At 36.7% G+C, this 13,704-nt stretch overlaps 1 protein-coding gene across 1 annotated transcript in view; it reads right to left on the bottom strand.

Annotated features, from left to right (window-relative positions):
* alpha-Man-Ib (alpha-Mannosidase class I b) overlaps window positions 1-13,704 on the bottom strand; it is a 268,163-nt gene that overhangs the window by 238,025 nt on the left and 16,434 nt on the right. Inside the window, exons 2-3 of the mRNA XM_090400333.1 lie at window positions 864-1,142; window positions 699-768 (exon numbers count right to left, since the gene is read on the bottom strand). Coding sequence (XP_090256459.1) covers window positions 699-768; window positions 864-1,142 — 349 coding nt within the window. The remainder of the gene's footprint in view (window positions 1-698; window positions 769-863; window positions 1,143-13,704) is intronic.

Genomic DNA, 13,704 nt, shown 5'->3' with positions numbered 1-13,704 from the left:
ACAAAGCACATATCCTTATGGACATGTATAATGCTATGCTTATGCAAAGTCACTATCCAGACTGGTTTCAACCTTTATTGAGGTCTCATCAATGGAAGCCAAATCCAGAGGTGATACCAAGGTTCAAGTAATGCAGAAGTCATATTTCCATATATGAGTAGCCAAAAGGTGTCACACCTTATTAAAATGGATTAGAGATAGTTGTTGGAAGTTTTTCCACTTGGCCATACTATAAATTAAAGATGCCAAGAAATTAATATTCTTGGTTTAATCCTTTATCCAAGTGTAAGCAAACAAAGTTTGCATCTGAAGTATTTTCAGAACAAGGCAATTTGTACATAGAAGCTAATGACTTCACATCACTTGCCTATTATGATGTGAAGTTGTCAAGTGTAAGCTGTCCCTCTTATAGAAATCCAATCTTCCCTCAACTCACTGCACACATCCAAAATCAGACTACAGCTTATTGAAAACCTTAGAATGCATAACTACTCTGGTAAGCAATATATTACAAATCCTGCTCTGGAGATCAAATATGGAATTTTAAATTTTAGGCTTCTGATAAGAAAGATGGTAGCATGGCCAGCGATGTGAAAATCATCCATTATCTACAATTAGACTACATGGTTAACAGGTAGAATTCAGAGAACAGAATTTAGAAAATTTGATATAAGTCTGAAACACTGGTCATAACCAACCTGTAAGAGGTTCTCCAAATGGTGGTGCAATCTGCTCTATACCTGCATCTTTGTGAATATCATCTCCTTGCTAGAAAAATAAGAATTAACAAAGAAAGTAACTATTCAACATAGTGTAGGAGAAAAAAAAGCAATAATTAAACAAAGACACTTAAATTTACATACCTCTTCATGCTTATTCTCTGTGTGAGAGCGTTCATAAGAAAAATTATCTGCAAGAATCTTAGGAGATCCACTATGCTTCTCTTCTTGCTCTTTCTTTTGTAAGTTATTCTGTGGTAAATCTGTTTTAATATTCTGTCTATTGTACTCTTCAGAAGCAACAATATTATTTACAAGTGGCTCTTCTTTTGTCCATAAGATGAGAAACATAATAAAAAGAATGGCAAAGGTAACTCCAACACATATGATATACCTCTGTAGACGAGAGAGCTGTTTCCACCACTAATGAAAAAAAAATATTTTTTCAGAAGTCTATTTAATTAAAAGTAATAACTGATCTTGTAATGTTAATTGTGGTTTCTGGAGCCCTGATTATCAGTATATTCTTGGTCAAAATCTGAATATTGTTAATTCTATGGAAAAAACAGAAAGCAACAGAATGCAAAGAATTAAATACAACGATTTAGCTCTAAGAAAGATGGAAAGGAATTTCAAATAAATACTGCATCTGTATAAAATGCACATTGATTACAATATGCAATAAACTAATATAAATCATCAACTCATTCACTATCAAGTTTTTTGGTCAAGAAATAGAAAAAAAACAAAAAAGTTTAATTTTCAACCAGCAGATAGTATTGTATGTAATTAATTCAATAAGTTAATTTCCTTGTAAACTGTTTGTTACAGCCAAAACTTGGTTTGCATGATGACTAAGGTAAGCTATAGAGAGTAAGATATCCTGCCATTTCTAAAATGTGAAGTAAATCTAATCTATAATAACAGGAGGTGACACTATTTATCTCTCATCCTCAGTTATAAATTAAAGCCTACCTATGCATCTGCAGATTTATTTTAACCCTGCGGAGGTCACAGTCAAAAAAATTGCAGCTTAGGTTATGTGTATATGAGCGATACATTCATTACTAGTATGTGCTAAAATGAAATAAACTTAAAAAAAAAAAAAAAAAAAAAAAAAAAAAAAAAAAAAAAAAAAAAAAAAAAAAAAAACTGCAAATATAATACATGATGGTTTATTTATTTTCAGTTACAATCTAGAAATTATTGAACAAAGAAATATAAAGAATAAAAATTTAGCCGATTGTTGCAATGTAAACTAGCTAGATACAAGAGGCCTAAAAATGCTTTCAATTCTATTTCGCCTATTTGTTTAGCATCTCTTTCTCTTGAATACTGGTTAAAAATAGAATCTATGTATTTATTTGTATATAATAAGATTAGATCTAAAATATCATCTATGATAAAGCAATTCCAAGTTTCAAGTTCTGTCTTGGCATTTTTTGTGTTTGGCTAAACTAACAGAAGTTGACACAAAATATTCTGCAGCTGTCTTCTAAATTCAAAATTGGATTAAATCCTCCATTTTGATTCTTTATCCTTTCCAAGAAAATAGTCTTCATTCATGTCTAATTCATCTTCACTTTCTTCACTAGAAATATCTTGTTTGGTATCCGAATCTTCTGAATGAATTTTCACATAATCATTATTTTCTAAATCACTTTCATCTTCACATTCAACTATCATTCTCATCATCGGACTCGAGTAACATTCGCTGAATCTCTTCAACATCTGATGAATTATCCAATTGATATATTTTTCTAGTCATTTTCAATAGTAAATAAAAAATAAAAAACACTATACTGACATCGGAGTTTGCAGTATCTCTCAGATACAATTTATTATCAAATATCACACATACCTATACACAAGTTAAACCAAAACTGACTGCAAAAATAGTGTGGAATATCACTCGTAATATATGCATGCACAGCTAGCCATGACCTCCAAGCTATACACTAGATATGTGTAAGAATATTTATATTACACAATTTGTTTGTATCTGTGAGATACCGTGACCTCTGCAGGGTTAAAATTAATCTGCAAGTATTCCTAAACAATATTTTATTTTGCATATAACTTGCAAGTCATTCTTATAAAAATCAAACTATTAAACAAAATAAATATATAAATATTATATTAACAAGACTGATCTTCATTTAATTTCTATTATTATATAGGTATCTTCATGAAGTAAAAGACTCACTGTGATAGATCCACACTAACCTTTTTTTACTCAATACCTATCATACCTCTCAAATTCATTCATTATCAGGGCACTCAACTAATTCTGGTAATGCATTCCACCCACTCTCAAGCAAAAAATATAGTCTGTACGCCTGTATTAACCACACTCTTCCACAACTTCCAGAGATGACTTCTAGTTAACTCTCTATTCATCATGTATTGAAAATTTTTCTTTGTGTCAATCATATAGAATCTCTTTAATAGCTTTTATGTTACTATCATGTTTCCTCTTTTACACCTATCAATTAAACTTTGCAACCCACACACACACCTTCAACCTATCCTCATAGGGACTATTCCATAGACATGTCACCAGCTTGGTCACTCATCTCTCTGAATCCTCTCTATTTTCTGATCCCTGAACTTTGCCGGCCTGGTTGGCCAAGTGGTTAGCGCATCCACTCTCCTGCCAAAAGGCTGTGGGTTCGAATCCTGCTGTGGGCATGGATGTTTGTAATTGTCTGTGAAAATACTAGTCGTGGTGGTCGGTGATAGATGGCATTGGTGTAGATGATGAAGATAGTTGAGGTTGATGGATTAGTGGAGACAGAGTTATAGAGTAGGTGCCCTCCCTCGATGAGTCTTTGGACTCCCTGGAGGACACTGTCACGTTATAATAATAATCCCCCAAGAAACCCAGGTGACAATCTGTATACAGTAGTCGAGATCTGTTTCACTGACAACTAATTCTCCCAACATCCATCTTTTTCCCTTAAGTAGATAGATATGTAGTTGTAACATAGTAATAGCATAACATGAATTTGCTTAGTGTAATTATATACCTGAACATACATAATGAAAAGGCTTATTAATGGTGTTATTTAAAAAAAAAAACAATATCTTTCAAAGACAAATCGGAGACTAGATCATGTTATTGATATTTCATCATGAAAAGTAGTCTGGCTATTCCTAGTGTTGACCGTTTTCTGTTATTTTTATAAAATTTATTATTTGTCTTTCCTACTGAATTATTTTTATGGATAATTTATATAAATTCATCCTTCATTATGGACAATAAATAAAAGGAAATGCAAACTACACTTTTTAGTTTTGTGAAAGGCAAAAGTAAGGGACTAGAAAATATTAAAAATACTGGAGAAAAGAATGCTTTTTCTCATCAACTATAAACAATTAAACAGACTTTCAAGAAAAATTGCTCAAGAAATTTAAGTGTTTGTGCTAAGACAAAGTTGCATTTTGTAATATATAAAAATATCCTGGGACTGCTGACAAACTAGATTACTACAAGGTTCTCAATGGCTTTTTTAAAGTGAGGATATTTGATTTTCACAAAAAATTATGCTGTCACACAGACTTGGCCAGAAATTCATCCAGGAAATACACCTCTAGCTGCTGTCCAAATAAAGACAAATTGTAAATTGTCTGAACATCTGAAGTGCCTATGATAAAGTTAAATTCAATAAGCCATTTACTGACTTCAAAAACTTTATAGGCCTAATAGTAAAACAGTATTAAAATGACATCAAATGTAAAGAATTTGCGTCCTGTTGATGTCATTAAATAAAAATTAGTTAAGGAAATCAAAGACTTCAGTAGCAAATCTTCTAGATGCTACTACAGATATTGCAAATAATGAGAAACTCATCCAATATGTGAGATGCATGTAATGCTAAGAAAAATGTACTAGTAGCAAAATTAGACAGACATACCAGATCTTGATTATTGCAGATCACTTGAATTTGGTGATAATTATATATACACCTCTTACCACAATTCATATTATGTTGGAAAATTTTTTGTGTCCAGTAGACTTAAATGGTATTTCTGGGGCCATACATACATACGACTGCTTGGAAAGAAGTCAACAAAAAGATAGTGTGAGGAACAAATGTCATGGTGCCCACCTTAATAAGATGTAGGACCTCCTTTCTTTGCAATGACGGAGCAATCCTATAGGGCATACTTTCCACAAGTTTATGATAGTGATCAATGGGGATTTTGGACCAATCTTCCTGTAGGCATGTAATGAGGTCCTGACTATTGTGGGGCAGACATCCCTTGACCTCACCCGACACTCCAGTTCATCCCACAGATGTTCAACAGGGTTGATATCAGGGCTATATGGAGGCCAGCCAAGTGTGGTGATGTTCATGTCCACAAACCATGCAATTACAGCAGACTTATGGTATGGTATGGTGCATTGTCTTGCTGAAAAATGCACCATACCATAAAAATGCCACAAAGTAAGAAGCATTGCATTGTCTGAATGTTCAGTTACCTCTCAGAGTTCAACATTTGTGGCACAACAGAGGTCTGAGGCCACAACAGGAAAAACAGGACCATACCATCATAACGACACCTCCAAATTTCATAGTTGGGGTTAGGCACTCCAGTAAGATACATCCACAACACCCATCCATCTGCTTGGTAAAGGGTGTAGTGTGATTTGTCGTTCATTAATAACACAGCTTTCACAGCTTTGGAAACTTCCGTGTCCCAATGTACACATTCTCTGCATCACAGAAGACAATGCTGTGTGTTGGTTCAGGTCATCTGGGGCTTGCATATTGCTGTCCTATGATGGAAATCCATGTTGTGAGCCTTAGTTCTGAATGTTTTTTGCAATCTATGTTCCAGTCAATATCCAGAACTCTGCATTCAACACATTGGCTTAAATGACAGTTTTTATGCATTATCCTTTGCAGCACCCTACAGTCACGTTCGGTGAGTGTGGTGGGTTGTCTACTGCAGGTAACACTCGCAGTTGACTCCCTGTGCTACCATCTCAGTATGGTATCACTAACTGTTGACCTAAGGTGGCCCAATTCATCAACAATTTGCCAAACATATAGGCTTGCAACATGGCATCCTGCCACAATGCCTCTTTCAAACTCTGTCAGTTCCCTTCTCCAGCCATTTCACCCAGACAGTCACAATGGCTTGGGAGCAGGGCTGGCTCTACCAATGCTGCAAGACGCAGCAAAATTGGCATAGAGTATACGAAAAATAAGGTGGATGGGGAGGCAAAATTCCTAGGGGCAGCCCTGCTTGGAAGCATCATATTCCTCCAACTTATACCAGCTGCAAACACGACTTGTAACATGGCACGATGCACTCTGCCCATGGGGATGACCATTAACCTCTTTCCAAGCAGTGTGTGTGTGTGTGTGTGAGTATACCCACACACACATCACACACACTGACATATACTAAAAATACATATATATTGCCACATAATAAACAAATTAGCACCTCCATGTTGCAATTGGAAAAACGATGGTACAGTGCACTCTTCGATTGGAAAAGGCCTAAGTTCGATTCTCTTTGTGACGAGAAGAATCTATGTATGGGTTTTTGTAATTGAAGGTGAGTTAGCCAATCTCATATGGAGGTGGCAGGGTTTTTTCCTGGAAACTTAGGTTTTTCATTGCGCATACAGACAAATCGGCCTTGAATACACATGCAATTTACAGACAAAAAAATACTAGTGGTGGTGGTAGACAGTAGATGGTGTTGGTGTAGATGATGGTAGTGGCAGTTTGTTGTATTTGATGGATTAAGTGGTGTGGGACAGAGAGCTTAGAGCAGGTACCCTCCTTCAATGAGTCTGTGGACTCCTTGGAGGCATCCCATAATAATAATGTATGTACTAATAGAAAACAAAACCTCCATGAAGTTGCCTAATTCCAAAATGTGAGTTTTTCTTTGTACAGCAACTTTCAGAGGTGAAAGGCACTTATCATGTCAGTGATAAATGTTAATGTTTACATTTCTAGTACTCATTCCATATCAAAGTAAGAAGAGAAAGCTCTAGCTGAATTTTTCTTGAAGCTGTCTTAATGGAAAACAATAAAGTGGGTGGGTGCTTAATGTGATTAACTGGGACCAAAAAACATTGTAATAAGAATTTAACAAACAGCAAGCAATGGAAATTTTTCACCCGCTTGGTTAGACTACAATAAATTTAATTTAATCCTTAATCCAAGTGTAAGCAAACAAAGTTTGCACCTGAAGTATCTTCAGGACTGAGACAACTTCTGGTAAAGGTGGACCAAGCTCTCATCACTCCTTGTCTCAGTATCTCCCATAATGCAAAGCACATCTCCTTGCGGAGATTTATAATGCTATGCATTAAGGGCAGGGCCACTACCCAGACCGGTTTCGACCTTTATTGAGGTCTCGTCAGTGGGAGCCAGACCCAGAAGTGGTGATACTAATGCAGAAGCAATGGAGAAGTCATATTTACCTATACGAGTTGCCAAAAGGTGTACTACCTTATTATTAAATTATTCTGGATTTAAAGAAAGATGTTGGAAGTTTTTTTCCCTTTGCTTCTGCCTTAGTGTCACCACTTCTGGGTCTGGCTCCAACTGATGAGACCTCAATAAAGGTCGAAACTGGTCTGGGGTAGTGGCCCTTCCCTTAATGCATAGCATTATACATGTTAAGGAGATGTCTTTGCATTATGGGAGATACTGAGACAAGGAGTGATGAGATCTTGGTCCACCTTTACCACGAGTTGCCTCAGTCCTGAAGGTACTTCAGGTGCAAACTTTGTTTGCTTACACTTGGATAAAGGATTAAACTAAATTTATTATAGTCTAACCAAATGGAAAAAACTTCCAACATCTTTCTCTATATTCAGAATAATTTAATGATAAGGTGGTATACCTTTTGGCAACTTGTATAGGTAAATATGACTTCTCCATTGCTTTTGCCTTAGTATCACCCACCACTTCTGGGTCTGGCTCCGACTGACGACACCTCAATAAAGGTCGGAACTGGTTGGAAACTTGGGTGATGAATGGCAACGCTGTAGCCCATGAAGACTGAGGCTCAGCTGCCAACCGGTTCTGAGAGTTCTTCTCAGTGGCAGGGTGAGCCTATTACTGAGGGGAACAATGCTGAGTTTTTGGAGTTTGACCTGTACTTGAACATTCAATAAAGGTCGAAACCAGTCTGGGTAGTGGCCCTTCCCTTAATGCATAGCATTATACATGTCCACAAGGAGATGTGCTTTGCATTATGGGAGATACTGAGACAAGGAGTGATGAGAGCTTGGTCCACCTTTACCACGAGTTGCCTCGGTCCTGAAGATACTTCAGGCGCAAACTTTGTTTGCTTATACTGATAAAGGATTAAACTAAATTTATTATAGCAAGCAATTGGTACCAGTGTTTCTCTATAAAATTATCCAAATGCTGCTTTATGCTGCTGTTATAATGAAACAGTACACAGATGGTGTTCTAATAAAAAAAATAATAAAAAACTATCAATAGTAACAAAGCAATAATAAAAAATTACTAGTAATTAGTAGTAAATAAGATAATAAAAAAATATCAATAGTAGTGAAAGTGAAATAACCAGTATAGATGAAGATAAGACAGAAAAAATGCAGTATAATAGCAGTGAATGATACAGTAGATCGGCAAGAAAGAAGAAGTGAGAGACAGTGGAATAGTTAAGAAACAAAACCAGAAAATGATGAAGGTGGCACGAAAAATGAGTAAGGATATGGTGTTCTAATAAAAAAAATAATAAAAAACTATCAATAGTAACAAAGCAATAATAAAAAATTACTAGTAATTAGTAGTAAATAAGATAATAAAAAAATATCAATAGTAGTGAAAGTGAAATAACCAGTATAGATGAAGATAAGACAGAAAAAATGCAGTATAATAGCAGTGAATGATACAGTAGATCGGCAAGAAAGAAGAAGTGAGAGACAGTGGAATAGTTAAGAAACAAAACCAGAAAATGATGAAGGTGGCACGAAAAATGAGTAAGGATATTAGAAATGAACTGGTGAGGTTCATTTCTAATATCCTGTGGGGGGGGGGGGAGCATTTAGAGAAGAGATCAGGTGAAAGTGTAAGAAAGATGGATGATTACAGTAAAAGGTTGGAAAGTAATATAATAAAAAAAAACTTCCAACATCCTTCTGTTGGAAAGTATTATGCGTTGTTTGGGGACTCTGTGGTGAAAAATGCAAAAATGGAGCAGGTGTTGAAGGTGTGCTTGAGAAGGGAGATAAGCAGAGTGACTGAAGCTGTGGAGAAGTACAGAAGAACTGATAGGAACAAATGATCTACAAAAAAAGGTTAATGATATAGCTAAGGATTTGAGAGCATTACTAGAAAAGTGAAGTAGAACAGTGTGAGAAAGAAAACTGTGTGTTAATAATAAGATGAGATAGCAAGGAGCTGACAACAATGATGATTACAAATGGCATGATAGCTAAGATGTATAGAAGACAGACCTTAAGTATATGGATATGTAAAAAAAAAATTGAAGGTAGGAAGAAGCTTTTTGCTGGAGATAGTCTACATTTGAATAATCTGTGCTTCACACTGCTGAGGGAAAAATAAAGTGTGTATCCAGGCAGGGAAACGAAAATTAAGTGGGACTATGATTGCAAGCCTAGAATAAGTGTATAAGCAGGAGGGGGAGAAAGAGAGAGGGGGGAAGAACGAATGAATGGGAAAAGCATAAAAGTGCAAGAAACTGGAAGAAAAGAGAGAGAATACTGTATGGGGGATTCACTACAGTATTCTCTATTGTATAAGTGGTATACTTAATTAGAATATGACAAAAGCAGATTTCCCAGATGCCAAGATAAAGAATTTTAGTAAAGATGGAAGTTTGAAGAAAGAAGGGAACAAGTTAATTATTTTGATAAGCACAAATGATTTGAAAGGTGAGAAATATGTAATGAGAGAGGATATAAAAGTTGTTCGAAGAAGCAAAAATGAAGAGTAAGAAAGTAAAAATTGTGAGTCTGCTGCTACCTCAGTATGATAGAATTGAGAAGAAAGGGCATGATGGCCAAATGAGAAGACTGTGTAGGAGGAATGGTGTGCAGTTCATAGATGTATGGAGTGAATCCGATGGATAAAAAGGCCTGAATGTCTATAAACTGCACTTCAATGATTTTGGTGTTAGACTCGGAAAAAGTATTGTTCAGTGAGAATTTGGAAGCAAAACCAGGAAAACTAGAGATATTATAGGGAAGCAATCAAGCATGTGTCTAGCTACCCCTAGAATAAATAAGTGTGAGTGCAGGAATGACTGAGGAAATAGCAATCGTCAGATAGATGAGTATGAGTGCAGGAATAATTGCAAAGAGCTGGGTACACCTTTCCAGGTTACGAATCTGAATGAGCAGGTAATAACATTATGCAAGGTAACTGCAAGTCCAAGGGAATGTTGAAATGTGTGTACACGAATGTCTGAAGTATCAAAAATAAGGGAGTGGAATTGGTGGCATTGGTCAGTTCAACTTGGCCAAAAATTATTGGCATCAGCAAGACCTGGTTATTAGAGAATAATGTAGTTAGAGGAATAGAATATAACAGATACTGTATTTTCTGAGAAGATAAAGGAAACAGGACAGGAGGAGGGGTATTATTAATGATAGTTGAAGAACTTCAACCAACAAAAATAGAAGTTAAGGAAGATTGTGAATCTGATGGAAATGGTTCATTTGAAGCAGCCTTGGTGTGTGAGAGAGAGAGACCAATAGGACAAAATTTATTGTTGGTTGCTGCTATAGATCTGGGGATACAGAAGAAGTTGCAGATGATATGCATTGGCAGAGTAACACAATGAGTGCCTGCTAAGCAATTATCATAGGAGACTTCAACTATGGGGATACAGATTGGAAATGGAATTTATACAGGTACTAAGAGACAATTACCTGAATCAGTATATGATGAAAGGGACAGGGGGTTTGAGAATGTTGAATCTAGTAACAGCATCAGAAGATCTATCTATAACTACAGTAGCAACTCTACCACCAATCAGGAAAAGTGACCATGAAGTCTTGACCTGGAAGGTTGTTCAACATGTTGAATTTTTAGTCAAGAAAGGGTTATGTGGAACTACAAAGCTGCAATTATGGCAAACTTAGCAAGGAAACTAATATTGAAAAGGTTGAGTGTAAGAGAGAGAAATTTTAGCACTGATTGTATATTTATTGATCATTATATGCAGAATAAATTGCAGAAGAGAGGGGATAAAAATTGGCATGGGACTACTGAAATTAGTGACTTATATATCAGTTCTAAAGCCAGTACAAGATCTAGAGGGAATCTGCAATTTTTGTATACCAATGCAAGAAGCATTTGAAATAAGAGAGAATTATTGGCATTAGTCAGTGCAATCTCACCAAAAGTTGTAGGCGTTAGTGAAACTTGGCTGTCAGCAGAAGATGTAGTCACTAGAATTGAATGTGATGGGTACAGTATTTTCAGGGAGGATAGAGAAGATAGAACAGGGGGAGGAGTACTGTTGATGATAGCTGATGAGTTGCAGCCAAAGAAAGTAGTAGACATGAATGAGAGTTCATTTGAGGCAGTCTGGTGCGAAATAGTGACCAATGCAACCAAATATACAGTTGGATGCTGCTATAGACCAGGGAGTACAGAGGGGATATTCATGCATAATTCATGCATCAGCAAACTAATGCAATGAATGCAGGTTTAGTGATTATTATGGGGGATTTTAATTACAGTGATATCAATTGGAAGAAGGAAATATCATGTAGCAAAAAGGAAATGGAGTTCATACAACTTCTACGAGATAATTACTTGAAACAGCACATAACTGAAGGGACATGTGGTGTGAGAGTGTTGGACCTGGTTATTGGTTCAGAGGTTATATGCATAAGTAAGGTGTCCTCGTTACCTCCAATTGGTGAAAGAGATCATGTGGTATTGACTTGGGAGGTTGCAAAATCTGTGGATTTTTCTGTTAAGAAGGGGTATATATGGAACTACAGGTTAGGCAATTATAACAAGTTTCGGAGTGAGCTTGCAGCCATCCCATGGCAGAACATATTGCAGGGGAAAGATGTTAGCAGTGCATGGGATAAAATCAGCGGGTATCTGAGGAAAGCAATATCAGATTGTGTCCCCATGGTCAGGAAGTCAAACAAGGCAGGCGTTAGATGATGAGCAGTAGTATCAAGCTTGATCTGCAAAAAAAGAAAATGTTATGGAGAATTTACAAGGAGAAAGACGATCAGTACACCCATAAGCAGTACAAGGCTCAAGCTATTAAGGTTACCAGCATAGTAAGAAAAGCTAAATCAGATTATGAGAAGACCTTAGCCAAAGAGATCAAGGATAATCCCAAAGAGTTCTTCTGCTATGTAGCAAGTAAAAGAAAGAATGACTTCGGAAGGATAACTTTAGTGGGTGCTGATGGTATTGAAGTGACGAAATCAGATGTAATAGTCGAGTTACTGAGTGATCACTTTTCAAAAGTCTATCACCCAAGTGAGGATATCTCTGTACCTGTAGCAATAACTAATGTGAGAATTGAAGCTAAAGAATCAGAGGTATTTAATATATCGCAAAATTTAAATGCAAACACTGCTGTAGGTTTAGATGGAATATCAGCTCGGGTGTTGCGTGAATGTGCAAATGAATTATCAACCCCCTCTTATTTGGATATTTAATTTAAGTTTGAATTCTGGTATGGTCCCCAGGGAGTGGAAGTTAGGCAAAGTGGTTCCTTTGCATAAGGGTGGCTCTAAAACTGCGGTAGTTAATTACAGACCAATCACCATCTCAGGAGTAGTGGTAAAAGTATTGGAAAAGTTGGTTAGACAAAATTCAAGAATGGGTGGATCAGGATATGACACTCTATAGAGACCAACATGGTTTTGTTAAAGGTAGATCCTGCCTTAGCAATCTAGTAACTTTTCATAATAAAATGACATCTGAGTTGGACAAAGGAACTGGCTACACAGTGGTACTTCTGGATTTTGCTAAGGCTTTTGACAGGATACCCCATGGAACACTATGCAAATTGGAGCAGATGGGAATGGATACTAAATTGGTGATATGGATAGGAGAATGGCTCAGGGAGAGATACCAGAAGGTGGTGTATGGAGGAGCTGAGTCCAGGATGAGGCAGGTGACCAGTGGTGTGCCTCAGGGCTCTGTGCTTGGGCCACTGTTGTTTAATTTGTATATAAACGATATAGGAAATGGCTTACAGGGAGATATTCAGTTGTTTGCTAATGATGCAAAGTTGGGTAGCGCAATAAAAAATCAAGTTGATGTTGAAAGTTTGCAGGATGATTTAAATAAGCTGGTAGAATGGGCAAAAGATAATGGATGTCAGTTCGATGTGGAAAAGTGTAAAGTCATGCATTTTGGGATTAAAAGATTACCAGCTGTGTACTACATTGATGGAACAGTACTCCAAGAGATTGATGAGGCTAGGGACTTAGGGGGTGTTGGTGGATAGGGAGATGAAGTTCAGAGGACACGTTGCTAAGGTGTCCAAGATTGCACATAGGATTACTTGGTTGTTGATACTTCCACATTTGAATAATTGTGCTCAGGTCTGGTCACCTGGATTCCTTGGAGATGAGGAGGCTGTGGAGAGGGTTCAGAGAAGAGTGACCAAGTTGGTGAGTGATGTAAAAAATGCTCCCTACATTGATAGATTGAGAGCTTGTGGATTGCAGAGGTTGGTTGATAGGCAGAGAAAAGGGGATATGATAGAAACATTTAAATTACTGAAAGGTTTTTATAGGATTGATGCAGGGGGAAATGTTTCAGCTGTGTGATAGTGATGGAAGAACAAGAGGTCATCACTGGAAATTAAAGAAGAGCATGGTTAACAAGGGTGTCAGAACAAGGTTTTTTGCCTGGAGGGTAGTGAATGAGTGGAATTCATTGCCTGACTTAGTTGCGAGCTCTTTGTCTGTAAATGAATTCAAGAAGAGATATGACAGATATTGTTTTGCTAGTTTGGGTCTCCC

The sequence above is a fragment of the Typopeltis vanoorti genome, chromosome 1, assembly GCF_054136105.1.
Source record: "Typopeltis vanoorti isolate ZY-2024b chromosome 1, IOZ_Tvanoo_1.0, whole genome shotgun sequence".
Classification (NCBI taxonomy): domain Eukaryota; kingdom Metazoa; phylum Arthropoda; class Arachnida; order Uropygi; family Thelyphonidae; genus Typopeltis; species Typopeltis vanoorti.
Note: the sequence above shows the minus strand (reverse complement) of the source record. Positions and strands in the feature narration are given on the sequence as shown.